The following is a 17,896-nucleotide window of genomic DNA, read 5'->3' as shown; positions in this document are numbered from 1 at the left end:
TATTTTCACACTGAATTGTGAACGGATTTTTTCGTTTACCAGATCATTACAAGGAGCACAAGCCGGGTGTGACCGACAGGGGATGCCTACTCCTCCATGGCATCTGATGTTTTTAGAGGTCCGTGTTTGCTGTGCTCCCTATATGTGTATTGTCTCAATGGACTTTTGAGCTTAATTACTGTTCGTTATCTTCATTTTTAATATTTCATATAACAAGAATAAAGTAGTAGCTTTAAAAAGCAAGTTATAGAAAAATTATTTGAAATGATTTCCCACAAAAGTAATTTGTATCAATCAAGAAAGTTTTGTCTTTGAAATTTGTTATTAGAAATGGTTATTAATTTGACGAAATGTTCAAGAATCGTTAAAGGATTTAATTTACTAGCTACCCATAAAATAGCTTTCGATCGTTTTTATATGATGTGCTGTTTTAACAAAAAATCATTAATTTCCAATGACAAACTGATTTTTTTTTTTTTTTAAAAAATACTTTTATTATTTTTTTTTACAGAGAAAAATTTCAAAAACTGTGTCAAAATCTGAATTAACAATCAGAATTTTCAATTCTAGACCGGTAAGGAATACTAACACAAAAAGGCTCATGGGTCCAAATGATATTTTGCCAAATTAGATGTGTGTATGTTTAAATATTTTAATGTAGATAATAAAATCACTATTATGGCTTTTTCATTATCCTGATACAAGGGTATTACTACTTTATGACTGCATCTCGTTATTATTTAAATCAACCTAAAAAGACGTCTTTTTGTTGAGTATGGAAAGGTAAAAGGTTTTTAAATATCTGGCACGAATCTGATATTATATTAAAATTTTGGGAAAACAATCGTTACGGAAGTTTATCATTATGGAAGTTAGTTTTCAGCGATAAAAGTTATCATTATCGGTAATAGCTATAAGTAATGTTTGTTTTATGATGTTAATCAAAAGATTCAGGTATTTCGTTTGTTTTCAAAATGATAAACCGTTTTACACCTTAAATGCAAAACCCTGCAGTACCGTTATGGAATTTAAATTCTTAAGAGATACAACAATTTTTGTTATGTCGGAAAATTTATGGTCTTAATAATTTGACTCACAAATATAATCAGCAACATCAGGTTCCGTGGTCACTTTTAGGTTGGTTCCAATTTATTGTCAGATCTGCATAGTTTGTATACAATTAAAAAAAAATTATAATTTATTTTCAGCTGCATGAAATAATTTCGTATGATACAGTATCCATGCATTTATCTGTGATAGGAGTTTTTTTCCCTTTAATTAAGGAAAAAATATTCAATATTCCATGGAATTTATTCTAAAAGATTATGCGAGTGAAATGTTCATCTTCAAAGTTGTGAATGAGTAAAGTGACATAAATATTTGCGATGGAGCAGGTTTTTATACATTATGTTATGTTCATGATAAAACTCAAACTGCATATAGATAAATATGTACGAAACCACATATTAGTTTTAGCATTAAAATTGATGATCTTTTAAATTTGTTAACGACACAAAACAAAATAACGCTTGCTCTGTGATCAGAAGATCGTCGTTTTAAACCCTGACTAACCCTAATCGATAAAAAGTGGTAGAAACTGTTCTGTCACCAACGCTCGGCAATTTGAAGTGAAAGTTGTGGGTCTTTCGGACGAGACCTTAAAAACCTAGTTCCGACAGGCATCGGCACAATAAAGATCACTCACTGCTCAATGGTCCTGAGTGCCGACTAAAGGTCTAAATTTGAAGTCCTTCATCGTTATATTATTTCGTCTCTATATGAGTGAAAAATTTTTGAAACGGACTTAAAGCAACATACAATCAATCAATTAACAAAACAATTTATTATTTGTTTACGTTTTTGTAGAATGACTGATATCACTAATGGAATAATACGATAACAAACTTGTAATATCTCAGGTGCTTTTTTCTCTCTGTGGTTTTTCCCTATTTGAAAATGGGACAATTCTGAAAAAAAAATTCTAGCACATATCCTATTGATCATGGTTAACTTCTGCACCTGAATACTATATGCAACAAAAATAACATATTTCATTTTCTTTGCTAGATGCTATTGAGTGTAATTCATACTGCATGTTTTACATCAAATGTGACTCGAATTTCTAAAGTATTTCAAAAAGATCCAACCAAAAGTGATAATATATTTCATGTTAAACTTTTTCAATACAACCCAGTATGTCTAATGTCTTTTTTTTCCCTTCTTATAGAACTGCAGTAGGATTAGCTAATTGTGTGTTAGCAAGGGTAACTAATGAAACGGACTCCACCTGTTTGACCAAAGACAAAATAAGCATCGCCAATAGTTTTATGAATTTGATTCCAAAACAATTTTGGACCAGAATCAACTTTTGTAAGCAATTTTCTTTTCTCATTTCTTTAGAAAAGAATATGACGCAATCTGGTTCTTAGACCTTCTAAATCTTAGATGAACTTTCTTTAAACTAAAGTGTCACTAAAGAAAATAATTTAATTTAGCATTTTCTTATTGCCTACAATAATTAAGGTCATACGACACTTTCCTAAAATATATATAACTTTTCCCAAAAATTTGTGATTGATATATTGCTACATTTAGAAGTTTCTTCGCCAAAAATTGGGGTATATTTCCGGGCATTTGTGTAAGATTCCGGAGGATATCTCCTATATCATTCTATACTTCAAATTACTTGAACTGCTGATATCACGATTTTTGGTTTAAATATTTTTCAGACGTTTTGAAAATAGATAAGAAATGATCAGATAATGATTATTATAAAGATTTTTTATATATTACAAAGGAATGCAAAAACAGATATTCAAGGAACGTGTCGTCAGACCTTAAATTGAAGAAACAAAATCGGTCAGTTGGCTTAGTTTTGATTTTTGTCATATTGTCATGTTTTAAATAAAATCAGCAAGGTAGCAAGGCAAGAAAGTATGGATAATTTAAGTCATGTTCATGTATCTGACACTCATGAAAATGAAAACGAATTTAATTTTGTTCTTCGATACCCTATATATTTGAATTTAAGAGAGAAAAATAAATATTTCTTGATTCACGAATTACATTTGAAATCCTTCAGTTATTTTGTTTACATTACATATCTAGCCTGGTCACCTCTGAGAAAATATCCATCCTGTTCTTCTGTCACGTCATGCTGAATTATGAGATATCTAGTATATACTTGACTATATTTGATTTAGGTTGATTTAATCTTCTACACATGCTTATATTAGTATATGAAAGTATAATATATTAGTATAAAAGAGCATTGCTACCTATTTTTAAACAATTTTAGTGTACCATTTAAGGTGTTGTATCAATAGCATACATCCTTCATTCTTTATATATTGATGGAACTACAAGTATGGAACAAGGAATTGATCTGGTGTCTCCCCCTTTCAAGTTAGACTCCTTTACAAACTTGATTATTGTTATATATGTACATATGTTTAATTAATTATTATATACTGATAGGCAAAATTGAGTTGACAAATTTTTTCTTGATATAAATTTGAATAATATTACTCAAGAGTCAGTTGCCATAAACATTCCTCTACTACTACAATGAATAAACAAATTAAAAAAAATCAATCATAAGAAAAGCTATCCAGAAACTTTTTTGAAACATTGAAGAAAAATGTGATTTTCCATTATAGTCTATGGGTCATTTGTAGTGAACAACTATAACATATAATTGTCTTAATAACTACAGTCCTCTTTCAGATTGTGTTGAAAAAATGTTAACCAAACAGAAATTGGTTCATTCGAACACGAGAGTTATGGTTTCATTGTGTGAAAATACACATTATATGTCTAAAACATGTAATAGCTATCATTTGTATCATAAAACGTTAAAGAATAGTTGGTCCTAAGATGGTGATATAGATTTTCTTTAGTAACACTACTGTTTAAAAAATAACCTAAAAGATGCAACAATTGAGGGATCAATACTGGAAGATCAACACAACAGCTCTTTAATAACAATGGTTGCCATCATAAGCAGGCATATTTCTCAATAAATGCATATCTATAACTTACAACTGTAATAGCTTGGGCTGTGTTTTAATCGTATTGTACATGAATATGAAATAATTTGATAATATACAGTGTATATGTTTTATATACAAATCACTGTTTCTTTTTTTTTTTTTTTTTCATTTTTTAGGCATAGAGAATAACTTTACTGAGTTTTTTTCACCAGGTACTGTAGTCAGTAGGAAAAAAAATAAAATAATGTTCTATATTTTAACCAAAAACAGAAAAATAATAATAATAATAAACGTATCAGTTTCATTAATTTTAAGAAAATGTACATTTACTTAAGTTTTACATAAAATCTAAGGTAATAATTTTATTGATTACAGTTCCTCATCATGTTGAATTAAATTGCATTATATTTTTCCATTTAGATGTAGAAAGCGCAATTCAAGACTCAACGACGAGTATAAATCAGACTCTGCTTTTCTGTAAGTTGAAAATGAAATAGTTTTGTGAATTCAAGTCCTACTAATATCAATTGGTCATTAAGATACAGAATTAAGTTATTGCTTTTCAAAAATGAATAAGTATGCCCTTGCAGGATGTTAACAATTTTTTTCAAGGAAAATATATCAACTTATTAAGGACTAAAGTGATCAGTATCATGTTCAGAACAATTAAAAATAAAGTCAAACAGATTAAACAACATCATTGCGATGAACTATAAATTGAAGTCATTCATAATTTCATGAATAAATATACCGATACTTAAATTTTTAAGATGTACAGTTCCAACCAGACCCAACCTGATACAAAGCAGCAGTCCCAGAGCAGTCCGGGGGACTGCTTTCTGGGACTGCTAAAGCGGTCCCAGAGCAGTCCCACAGCGGTCCTAGAGCAGTCCCACAGCGGTCCCAGCAGTCCTAGCGGTCCCAGAAAGCAGTCCCAGCAGTCCCGGTGGGCGGGGTTAATTAACTTAATGGGCGGAGCTTACTCAGAATGAGATTACCAATAAACAATGTAACTATAAAATGCAGTTGAAATTGATGATCATTTCTTTCTGAGTAGTATCAATAAATATTTACAATTATTACGCGACAGTCATTTCTGAACTGTTAAGAAAATCACAGTACGCGTGTAGAAACAAATTATAATAAATTATTGAACGAAGAAGATGTTCACATCTATTAAAAACATGAATATTTAAAGACAATTATTTGGTATATTTATTTTTCACCAAAATAAATCAGTTTCTTTATTTTCTGTGATTGATATTGGTTTTAATATTTATTTATTTTTTATATAGAAAATTAAACTTGAATTGTTTATTTTCTACCAGAGTTAGTTTTAAATAGATCTTATAATTATAGAGCAAGGCCGATTCCCATACTATACCCTGAATGCATTTTTCTTAAGTATTGGAGCTTTTGAAAAATTCTTAGTCAAATATTGCCGAGTATTATATATTTCAGTCATAATTATTTTCAATGACTTGCCAATTTAATTAACGTTAGATTCTCAGTTTTAAGTGTTTTATTATATAAATGTTCGAGTGTACATCTGTAAATGACGCGAATGGAACCCTCAGATTATGTTCAAAATTAATTCATCCCGAAATAAATTTATACACAATTATTGAAACAAAGATTTTTTTTATGCAGTACATAGATTGAAATTAGTGTCATTGTTGACCAGCGTGTTCAGTGATGTGTAACACTGATACTCAAATAACATGCATTGACTTTCTGCTAATTATGTCCAAAGGCGATTGAAACCTCAGGTGTTAACACAATTTTATATCATTGTATTGCTCTTTATTAATCGGCAAGGTAAACACAAACAAAACAAGTACGAAATAAGTCACAATTCCCGATATTTTCAAATGTTTATTTTTAAATATATATAAATGTACTCTTTTAATAACTTGTTTATAAATTAATCGGATTTATGAAGTGAATGCGTTATAAATCCATTTATCACAGCGCACCACGTGGAATGATGCGCGCGCAATATATGCGCAAGCATTTGTACATTCCATTCTCACACCATTTCCAAATGTTACACGCTTAGGGTTTGCTGTGAATTTTTAAGAAAATTTAGAATATTGCACAATGACATTGTCAAAAGACTGTGGCGTACAAAGACGAGGTTTTACTGTTTGTTTGTACTAAATGTACCGTTAGTGTACTTCAACATGCTAGAGTTTTTGACTTTGAGCCGAAGGGCTGTAAGGAGCGTATGGACGTTAGCCGAGGCTCTTACTTGTAGGAGTATCGTTGCTGTAAATATTGACCAAGATGTCCACAACATCTATAGTCGCCAAAGCCAAACAAGGCATTACAAAATGAAGTGAGAGAATAACGGCAATACCAGCATGCAATGAGGAGGACATGCATAATACTACTACACACAACACAAACGGTATGTCATCTTGTATGCCTACATCAATTATTAGTATAATATTTTCACTGTTGTATCAATTACATTTTTAAAAAATGCACAAGAAAATACTAAATGGACAGTTAACCGATCATTCTGTTAAAATCAGTGGGAAAAGGCAAAGAATAAGCTAATCATCACAATTGGTCTGTATTGCATTTAGTAGAATCTAAATTTAAGCACACCCCCTTCAACCACAGAGTTTAGAGCAATATAAATATAATTATGCACACGATAAGATCGGGTTCCATAAAACTCCCAGTGAATTGAATTACGCGTGCTCGGCATCGTCGGTCATTGTTCCGATGTTGTAAGCGCCCGAGTATGTACTTCTTGGAGCCTTAATGTTATCGATATATGAGGCTATAATAATAAGACTAATTTATTTATTCACCAACCAATGAGCTTGAAAGAGGGGCATGTATTATTTATAAAAACAAATCAATTAAGTTTATAGCAAGTAATGGCTGCATTACGTGCAATATTAACCTGATCCTCACTTGTAATATTTAACTGTCCTCGCTAGCATCCCTTATACAATTTAAAGAGTAGTGTTTTGATGTCAACTGTCGTTACTTATTGTGTATATATGTGCATATTGTTATAAAATACGTATTTTAAGCTTGTTCTCCCTTCGATTAACATCTTCGTGTCCGTCCTCAACAAATCAGCAACCCCGGCCTGAGGAAACACTTTTTCAAACAGAAAACCTTAAATTTCGTTACTCCTAGGCATGCATTCAATTAATAAACATCGGTCATTCTTAAGTAAATATTAAACTACTTTCAATATTTATGCATGTCATGTTCCACCAAAGCAAGAATTAGGCGATGAGTTGAGAAATGGTTTTAAATTTAATTTAGAGAGTGAAGAGCAAATTAATTAATTAATTAATTGAAATCAATTTCAGCAGATCTGTATCAAGACAAATTCAGTATATGTTGCTGAGTGAAATCCCTATGGGCGAATGGCTGTTCTTTTTCTTAACATCTCTATCAAAAACTAGGCCCGTAAATCAGGGAGGGGGGATCAATATCCACATAACAATAAACCCAAAATTTTATAGATGGAGGGCCATAATCGGTATGATAGCACCATTGATAAGATCTTTACCTGGCAAATGGATACAAAAAATCGTTTTTAGACTATTGTCAAGAAAACCAGATGATTTTTTTGCGTACTTGGCTTCGAATAACTACTATGTCAAACGCCTTCCATTTGTTGTTACACATCGTCACAAATAAATAAGTAAATAAAGTGATTAATAAATTAATTAAACACAAATGAAATATTATATTTTTTCAATGGGCCGTCAGGTCAAAGTCTGGTTCGAAATATGATACGCATTTATTTATCTTGATGTCTTTCTGTTTTGCAAGTTCAGCCAACTCCGACATCCGCTCAAAATTGATGACACGTTTGGCGATTTTTGTCAGCATTGGGAATTCTTCAATGCGTAGAACATTTGCTCCCGTCACAAAATTAATTCATCTGGGTTTGGAAATTGATACATGTCAAGTTTGTATTCTGACGAAAAGCTAATTAAACCTAAGATTTTGCTGATAGGAAGGGCATATAAATCTTAAAAGTCACTTCAAATGAAATGCAATTCTTTCAGTGCCGTCTTCCCGCGCTGTTAACAGCGTTCCCACGATGCAATGATTGGCATAAAAATGCAGCAACTTTTCATTTGTATGAAGACCATTTGTTTTTATGTCATTTAAAATTTTGAATCACTTTATATTTATTTCTTTCCGATATGGCTGATTAAGCAGTAATATTCTTTAGCTGAGCACGGTAAGCGCAGACGTACTGGCTGCGGGAAAGCCACATATGATTATACACCTATATAGTTGTAGTAAAGTTATTTTGGTTACGATTAGATCACACAACTTTATAAACAGACGTCAAAATATGTAAGATCTATACAGTTTGGTTTGGTGTTTAGTATATTTATAAATGGCTTATACACGTTTTTAGATTTACCTTGTTAAATTGAGATCTCCATCTTAGAATTACTTGATCACACTTCACATGTTATCATCACGGAAGTACTATTTCATTTATCAACATAACTTACATATACAGTGTCAAATTTTACAATATAAAAATACATGTACTGTAGATTATTTAGTATTCACATAAATTGTCTGTACTGTTTGTAATTGTAGAAATCATGCTTGTTGTTTGTGATGCTTGAAAGGGCCCTGATTTGAAAATAAAGAATCTTATCTATCATACTATCATCATCAATTTATAAATAAATAGTGTATTCCATCTCATGTTTTGATTAATGTTAATATGTATCCAACAGTAGATAATTGCCTATCTTTAGTAAGAAACCCTTTTTATACTAAGCACTTTAAGTTCAAACTCGGCATTGCATAAGTAGGACCTCGTTATAAACGAGTACTTTCACCACGTAGACGTTAAACTGCAGGGGGGTGGCCAGTAAGGTAAAGAGGCACAGTTACTCTCTGTATTGTTAATTATTAGTCATGCACCATTATTTACGAATCAGAGCAAACGTTCCTCGTAATTTATTATTTATATAACCTTAAACCACATGTGTTGTGCCTCAATATAACTATATGCACTATACATGTAAATTATATTCTTTTAGAACTTGAAAAGCTACTTACTTTCATGCGAATCAATTAAATTATTAGGAAGAGAACAATTCAAATGTTATCATTCATAGATTATAAACCTTGCAGTTCAATAAAACAAGAAAGACATCTGAACTTTTTCTCGAGATATTTGGTTCATCTGTTCATTTTAATCACAGGCTTCTATAGCAGTAAATTTTAGCATGATGTAACAAAGCGAGAGAGGAATGTGCTAGAATGGGGTTCCTAATCTGATATTCTATTGCGGGGCAAATGACCTTGGCTGTGTAAAGATATGTATTCATTTGATAAAACTGCCGAATCCTTAAACAGTTCAGTATCGTTTCCAGTTGTGATGGTGAAGTTCGATCAGGAAAAAGATCGCAAAAGTAATTAACTCAGTAACCAAGCATCATTAATCTAGTTACAACAGAGGATATTTTATATATTCAATTCGTCTGGCAGTAAGCTAAAATTTTTAAAAGCGGTCTTAAAAACATAATGAACTGCCAACTTGATTTAATATTATCATTTATAGTAGAAGTAGTATCATTGATATATATGGTTGGGGTCACGGCTGGTTTTGTGAGTAGGGTGTTAAGCTACCTCCACGTTTGTGGCGGCGTGCATATTACATGAGTAACTATGCACGTTTGGCGGATTTAGCTTAACACAATTCATCTCGACTAGCGCCGCTGTGAACAGGGCGCGGCTGCAACATAATTATTTTGATAACTGGTCAAAGGAAAACAATTGACAGAACATTGATTAATTGAAATATTGTTTGGCTTAAACATAAACTTACTACAATTCATTGAATTGAGTGAGTATTAATTGATTGAACATTGATTGATTGAATATTGATTGATTGATTTGATTGAACATTGATTGATTGAACATTGATTGATTGAATATTGATTGATTGATTTAATATTGATTGATATTATTGAAAATGGATTGATTCATTGGACTTAAACTTTTTGATTGATTCAACTGAATATTCATTAATTGATTGGATATTCATTAATTGAATTGATAAATTTATTGATTGATTGATTGAACTTGATATTGATTGATTCAATTGAATATTGATTGATTGATTGAATATTGTTTTATAAGGCTGGCGCACCGCAAAAGTTGGAAAGCAAACGCCAGTCTTATAGTGTAAAAAATGACATGTGTACAGTTAATATTGATTGATTGATTGATTGATTGTTTGCTTTGATTGAAGGTGTGCCAAAAACCAATTGGGTCGGCACCCACTGAACACATGTATCTTAAATAATTGATTTGCAACCAGCCGTGGCCATATGATGCCAAACTTAATAAATAAATTATTAAGAAATGGTGTCACTTGTTTTTAGTGGTAGTCTGTGATAATCGGATTTATGAAGTGAATGCGTTATAAATCCATTGATCACAGCGCACCACGTGGAATGATGCGCGCGCAATATATGCGCAAGCATTTGTACATTCCATTCTCACACCATTTCCAAATGTTACACGCTTAGGGTTTGCTAAGAATTTTTAAGAAAATTTACCCGCCCTTCCTCACCCCATATTACTTTTGAGTTGTTTTCTGCGCTGAGTTCTTTTCTTGATTTCAGAAAAAGAGGCCTAAGGAGCCAAGCTGTCAATCATTCTAAGACCTTGCCATAGTCACGACCGGTCAAAGCTGCCATTCCTTGCCATACAGTGATAAATGCTATCGTGATGGACACTTCCAAGTACCAGTAGGAAGGACTTCGCTCACCCAATCGTATTGGCTTATTGACTCTAAACAGGGTGAAGCTGCAACAGGATAATTATCGATCAAGGACTAGACAACACCCATTTATCGTCACGGCTGGTCATCTTATTATGCGGACAGTATTGTCTCTGTAATTGACAGAACGAAGAGCCAGTTGGAGTGATACATCATATAACGCTTAACACAAATCATCTTGACTCGCGTCGCTGTTAACAGGGTGCAAGTGCAACTTGATTATGTGGATGACTTATTGATGAAAAACAATTAATTGACTTGATGATTAACACAGAACATTGATTGATTAATTGAAATATTTTTTGGCTTAAACATAAACTTACTACAATTCATTGAATTGAGTGAGTATTGATTGATTGAACATTGATTGATTGAATATTGATTGATTGATTTGATTAAACATTGATTGATTGAACATTGATTGATTGAATATTGATTGATTGATTTAATATTGACTGATATTATTGAAAATGGATTGATTCATTGGACTGAAACTTTTTGATTGATTCAACTGAATATTCATTAAATGATTGGATATTCATTAATTGAATTGATAAATTTATTGATTGATTGATTGAACTTGATATTGATTGATTCAATTGAATATTGATTGATTGATTGAATATTGTTTTATAAGGCTGGCGCACCGCAAAAGTTGGAAAGCAAACGCCAGTCTTATAGTGTAAAAAATGACATGTGTACAGTTAATATTGATTGATTGATTGATTGATTGTTTGCTTTGATTGAAGGTGTGCCAAAAACCAATTGGGTCGGCACCCACTGAACACATGTATCTTAAATAATTGATTTGCAACCAGCCGTGGCCATATGATGCCAAACTTAATAAATAATTAAGAAATGGTGTCACTTGTTTTTAGTGGTAGTCTGTGATAAAAACTAATTCCTCAATAAATTCTCCAATAATTGGTCACATTGTTTATGTGACAGAAGAATGGTAGAATAAGTTTATTTTATGGTCATTTAATAAAGTATTAGGTTTTATTTGAGGGCGGTAAAACAAAAGCATGCATGGGGTGCTCTTTTATAAGCATGTATTAACTTTTTCAATTAAGAAAAAAAGTCCAGTACAGTACGTCACTCTGAATATCTTACTGAAATATAAGTTTGTTTGTTTGTTTGTTTGTTTTTTTTTTTTGTTTTTTTTTTTTTTTTTTTTGTTTTTTTTTTTGAAATTGTGCTTATGCAAACTTTGAATACATAATTTGACTGCATTAGTTTATTAAATAGGCCTAGATATTTTTTTTCAAACACCTGTATTGAAGTTTAATTTAAGGGATAAAAATCATCCCCTGACTTTCCTTTTTAACTACTTTCATTTTTAAAAATCAATTCTAGACTACAATTGTGTAAATTTACAGCCCCTGAAGAGAATTAGTAATTACGTGTATAACTATCTCTACTTATTTAATTTTTGTAAGAAATACTTGTTTTCTTTATATTTTTTATCACCTCTCTGCAGAAAACAACAACAGGGAGCTGCAAATTCAGAATACACAAGGGGCGGAGCTATCATGTCACTCAGAACCTTTTACACGCATGAGTGAACACAGCAGTCCCAGGGACTGCTGGGTCTGCTTTATAGAGCAGTCCCATAGCGATCCCATAGCAGTCCCAGAGCGGTCCCAAAGCAGTCCCGGGGACTGCTTTCTGGGACTGCTTAGGTGTCAGGTTGGGTATGGTTGGTACTGTACTTGTCATATCAGTGCTGTAAATTTTGTATTAATTGTCGGATGTGTTTTATATTTTAATTTATGAGAATTTGGTAAACTTTATTTCTATAGCTGTAGGATTTCTATATCTTTCATCTAAAGCTGATTTATTTAACTGGTCAAGGTTATGTTCTGCTTTTAATTTATTGTCTATTTGTTTTATTTTTATTTCAAAAGAGATAGGAATGCATGGTTGTTCTTATTTTTTTGACAGTAGGAGTTATGTAATATCTGTTTCAGTGCTCGTGGGATTTGGGTTTTTTCTTCTTTTTGTCGCCATCTTGGTAATCAGCTTATTGAAAATGAGGTCTGTATTCATTTTTTATATCAGAATATTAAGTGATACGCAATGCTACGACCCTTAAAAGAGCTTTATTGTTATTAATAAGAACACCTTAATAATTCAAAATTTTACCTTCAATTTAGTTGACAGTGATGATATTTTATTTGCTCACCGCATTCATTGCAGTTTTCATTTTTCTTTATCTCATCCTCCTAAACTGGCTCATATTGACCTGTTTCTGTAATCCCTAACAAAAACACTAAAGTTTACTATAGTTAACTATAGTGATAACTTTGACACTATGAAAACTATAGTGATAACTTTGACCCTTTGACTAACTATGGTGATAACTATGAAAACTTTGCTTTACTATAGTGATAAATTGACACTATGAAAACTTTGAAATACTACATGTATAGTGTTCACTATGAAAACTTTGAGTAATTAAAGTTATCCTTCAAATTTACTCGATATCATTGTATTTAAGATGGTTACTCCGTATGTCTTGTTAAATGCCTAATAACATTAAATTATGTTATTTACTAATATAAAAAAAGGTCACTTGAAATAAAAGCCAAACAATATTCATTTTAGAAATGTATTCCCGTAGAAGTCTTTGAAAACCATAGTTTCTTTTCAGAAAAGTATGAAATTAAAGATAAAATTGAATGCAAAAAGTGAATTGCATGCAAGGTACATTTAATTATTTGAAATAGAAGACATAAATAGATATCTTTTGGGAATTGAGATAATCTGCAAAACTGGGTAATACTAATGTTGTGAAATTAAATACCTTTTACATGTATCACAGAAAATTACGTACTGTGGAAACAAATTTTAAACTTTCAATTTTCATGCTTCATGTCTAAAACATTTATAAATCATAATGATTTTGAAACTTTGATTTACCATAGTTTAAACGTTGTACTTTAATTTACTATAATGATCACAATGAAAACTTTGATTTACTATAGTGATAACTTTGACACTATGGAAACTTTGATTTACTATTGTGATAACTTTGAAACTTTGATTTACTTTAGTTAACTATAGTAAACTTTAGTTAACTATAGTGTTTTTCTTGAGATGGACAGGAAGAGTCTTGCAATTTCTCTCACTGATTAGCAGTATTTATTCATTTCTTTTTTTTTTTATGTTAACTCCTTTATAATGTGAATTTAGATATGAAATCGTTTTCATGTTTAACACTTATCTTAAGAAATGAATCCGCTTTGTTTGGTATCATTGCTTTAACACTATATATATATATATATATATATATATATATATATATATATATATATATATATATATATATATATATATATATATATATATATATATATATATATATATATATATATATATATATATATATATATATATATATATATATATCACATGCCTACGTTATCATTCGCAGCTCTGTTAAGGCTGCATAAAGGGGGCGGGGCTTAAATTATAAGGGAATTGCTTACTGTGACATCACACAAAAATAGCAATTCCTCACAATAATAGAAAATGAAATAATGTGCAATTTTAAACTGCATAAGAGTAATGAACTACGTCAAAACTTACCACTGCATTCATTTTTATCGCTAGTTAAATCATACACAGCAAGATGTTAACAAGCCACTGATCGTAATGCACTTGTCTACATGACGTCATCATGGTAAAATTTGACGCATATTTGGTGCAGTGAGAGGCGAATCAAATACTTTTTTTCACAGTGAAAAATTGCATTTTACTATTAAAGAGAACATTATTTACAAATGTTAGATAGACCATTAATACAAATCTGAAACCTTTGTTAAGTGTCATTATTTAAAAACTATCATGAGAATGTATTGTTTTAATTCTACCGTGTTTTTTGTACAGGATTTACATGTTTCACGAAGAGGTGCTTCATCAAATCGCCTTTTCGCAAGGGCATACACTTTATAGATCTTGACCATTTAATAAACATACATAACGGAAACATTCATTAACTTGAAAAGGGATGCTCCTTTCCTAAAGTTGAGAGCATTATTTAATAAACACATAAAATACTTGGATTATTTCACACATATTTGGAATAGAGCTAGATAACATGAAATTTCAACTAATAAAATGCGAATTCTATTTAAAGCAGCAACACTTTCCATTGACTACAAGATATGTAGAAACAATTTATTACTTAATTTTTTTTTTTAATTTTAACTAGAGTATGCCCTTGCGATATTGAAATTTGTTCATGACCTACATACAGTAATATGTAGCAAACATTGCAAATATTTGTCACGTAGATTTACAAAAATAAATTCAGTTAAAGATACCTGTATTTATGCGCATTCATATTCCGTTGGTTTCTTCGTAGTAAGCATTTTCAGTGATGCGTTTCCCTTTGGTCATACTTATGTCTTCTTTTTCTTTAAAAGCAAAGTCTCAACAATAGGTATCGTGTCACCTTCAAACCAATGCCATCTTGCTTTTTTTTTATTCTATTCAAAATTGAACATAAATTTCTTGAATCTACCCATTTTCACCATTCATTGTTACAAATGTTTTATTGAGTCTGTATATTTATTTTTTATTAAAATATTCATTAGATTAAGAAATTTCAAAGTTTCAACGTCCAACGAATTGCTAATTTGTAGCCTTGAAGACACTTGAACAGAAAGAGAATTCATTTTTTTTAATCACAGAACAATGTTATTGAAGAAAAGAAGAAAAGACTTAATGCGCCTTCCCAGCATTCCAAAAACAGGAAGTCCTCAGTACGAAGCCACTTTTGTTGTATCAAATGGTCCTTACCTTGATCCCGATTATGACATCATAGAAGAGATGGACGAGGGTTATGAACGCTTACCCGAACCAAGAATAGAGAGCACAACACAGGCATTTTCAGAACAGAGAAATTTCAATACTGAGGGACCATATATTGTACCTAACAATGCGGATGGATCCTATCTAGATGCAGTGCATGTTAGGAAAACAATCATTGATTACATAAATATCCATCCTTATACAGAATTAGTGGATGATTCAGGGGATCATACCATTGATGACCAGTTTTTCCAAAGCAGGAATGGAGAAAATCTGGGAAACCCAAACAGCATCGAGTGATGAAAAAAAGTAACAAACGATTGTAAAAAAAAAAAAAAATCAATTTTGATTCATATATTAGACCTATTTTACACTAAATATACTGTCAATATAATAACAAATACTCAATCAATGAGAAATTTAATAAAATAATGGAATTAAATATCTTAATAAAAGTAAAATTACCGACAACAAAATTTTTGAAGAATATAATTTTTTAATGAACTGAAAATTTTGTCCTAAAGGGGAAATTGTCTCCTTCATTCATCATGCTGAGAAAAAATATTGCTGAGGTAAAGATCTTAGCTTAGAGTTGAATGGAATAGGCTGTGATACGTAAATGACATACCTGTTCTATCGACCTGTTGTCATTGTATTCAGTTGTTCATCACTCTCTTTCAAATAAATTATCAAAATAATTTTGTTTTTCCAATTTTGAACAATCAGAAGCTAATATTCATCAAGCGGACAATCCTCGTGTTTCATAGAAATTGCTTGAGATAGACCTTGATTTAAGCATATTTTATTGTAATAAATATACAATAGGATTGTGCATAGTTCTTAAATTTAAAATGTTACGGTAATGTTTAATTGATGCTTATACTTGTATATGTTTCTATGTAGATAAAAGAAAATAAAGACAAGCATGATAAATGTGATTTTGTAGATAAATTATGATGCCAGTGCATTTTCTCTGAGAGTGTAGATGACTGCGATTCTGTAAAAGAGAGGTGGGGGTTAATATAATTCGGAGTTAGATACTTTGTGTTAACATTGTACTATGGTTTAAAAACTATTACAGAAACAAGTGCCTGTGCTTTAGCTATATGGTTTTAATTTGGTGATATATGTTATTTTCCCTGTAAGAAAACGAACAGGTTCTCTATTTTTACTTCTAACAATGACAAACTCATTTTTTTTTCACGTGTAGATGTGGAGAATACTCATCCTATGCAATTGTTTAAATATATAAACTCTGCTATACGTCAGGAAATATATTTAAAATCCACATATTACGAAAAACAGAGAAGAGCATCGAGTAGAGTCAGATTATCCTCGTACATGTATTGATAGCGCACAGAGTTTGGAGATAGGAGAAAATTTTTCCCGTAAAAAAAATAGAATAGGAATTCCATTTTGTTTGAATTTGAAATTTTTATAATAAATAAAGGGGAAATTATTTAAAAATATTTATGTACGACATAGTATGGCGAAGTGCATTGAACTGCTTAATTTTGACTAAGAGATTATACTTATACTTGGGAAGTGTGTTTACTTTTGTTATAGCACCTGTCCAACACTGTTTATGAATGTGAAAAGCTCTTGTTACAGTATTATTTGTTGCAATATTTATAATGTATGTATGTAATTATACGCTAGTGAAGATTTACTCGATAAGCTATCATTATAATTCATTACAATTTTTAATAACAATTAATTTCTCCATATAATCACTCATGGATATGAGTGCATCAGAAATGCATTTAAGGCAGTAAACTTATACCAAGAGTTTCATTACGTACCGGTATTCTGAAATATGAAAATAAAAAAACAGAAATCAAGCTCAAAGTTCCGAAGGAACAACAATAAATTGAGCAGAGTCTGAAAACACCAAAGATGGGATAAGGTGCAATGGTAGAGAAAGAAACCCAGACCGGCCACAACCGCTGTTTATCATCATCCGGCAAAGGAAAAATTCCGCAGCCAATTCAGTGCGAAAATAATGGTTAAACAATTTGTATGAAAAAAAAAAAAAAACAAACATTCGGTTTAATAATAGATCTTCTAACAAGGTACTTGCATCGACATTATAATTTGCGAAATGTTGACTTCAAACAACTGTTCATATCCTTGAATCATCAACTTATTTGTCAATAGCTTGTGTCCTTTTAAAAAATGTTCGTATGTAGAATATGCTCTTGCGTAATGAATCAACTGGCATACATAAACTCCATATATGCAGGTGATAATGGTATGCTGCTTTATAAATAAGGAAAGTTGACGA

At 31.1% G+C, this 17,896-nt stretch overlaps 1 protein-coding gene across 1 annotated transcript; it reads left to right on the top strand.

Moving 5' to 3' along the window:
* The first annotated feature begins 775 nt into the window (after nucleotides 1-775).
* Nucleotides 776-16,494, top strand: LOC133185626 (uncharacterized). Its single transcript, XM_061320937.1, has 6 exons — nucleotides 776-783; nucleotides 2,228-2,370; nucleotides 4,169-4,204; nucleotides 4,413-4,469; nucleotides 12,765-12,831; nucleotides 15,492-16,494. Exons 1-6 carry the CDS (start codon nucleotides 776-778, stop codon nucleotides 15,910-15,912), a joined length of 732 nt encoding a protein of 243 aa, XP_061176921.1. The 3' UTR covers nucleotides 15,913-16,494.
* Nucleotides 16,495-17,896: the final 1,402 nt, after the last annotated feature.

The sequence above is a fragment of the Saccostrea echinata genome, unplaced genomic scaffold (assembly GCF_033153115.1).
Source record: "Saccostrea echinata isolate AGI-Se365-2 ecotype Australia unplaced genomic scaffold, CSIRO_AGI_Sech_v1 ptg000012l, whole genome shotgun sequence".
NCBI classification, from domain to species: domain Eukaryota; kingdom Metazoa; phylum Mollusca; class Bivalvia; order Ostreida; family Ostreidae; genus Saccostrea; species Saccostrea echinata.
The sequence above is the reverse complement of the archived record's forward strand: the minus strand, read 5'-3'. Positions and strand labels throughout refer to the sequence as shown.

Coding starts and splice junctions, on each gene's coding strand:
- LOC133185626 (XM_061320937.1), top strand. Junction 4,205..4,412: donor TACTGAGTTTTTTTCACCAG/GTACTGTAGTCA, acceptor TTTTCCATTTAG/ATGTAGAAAGCGCAATTCAA. Junction 4,470..12,764: donor AAATCAGACTCTGCTTTTCT/GTAAGTTGAAAA, acceptor TATCTGTTTCAG/TGCTCGTGGGATTTGGGTTT.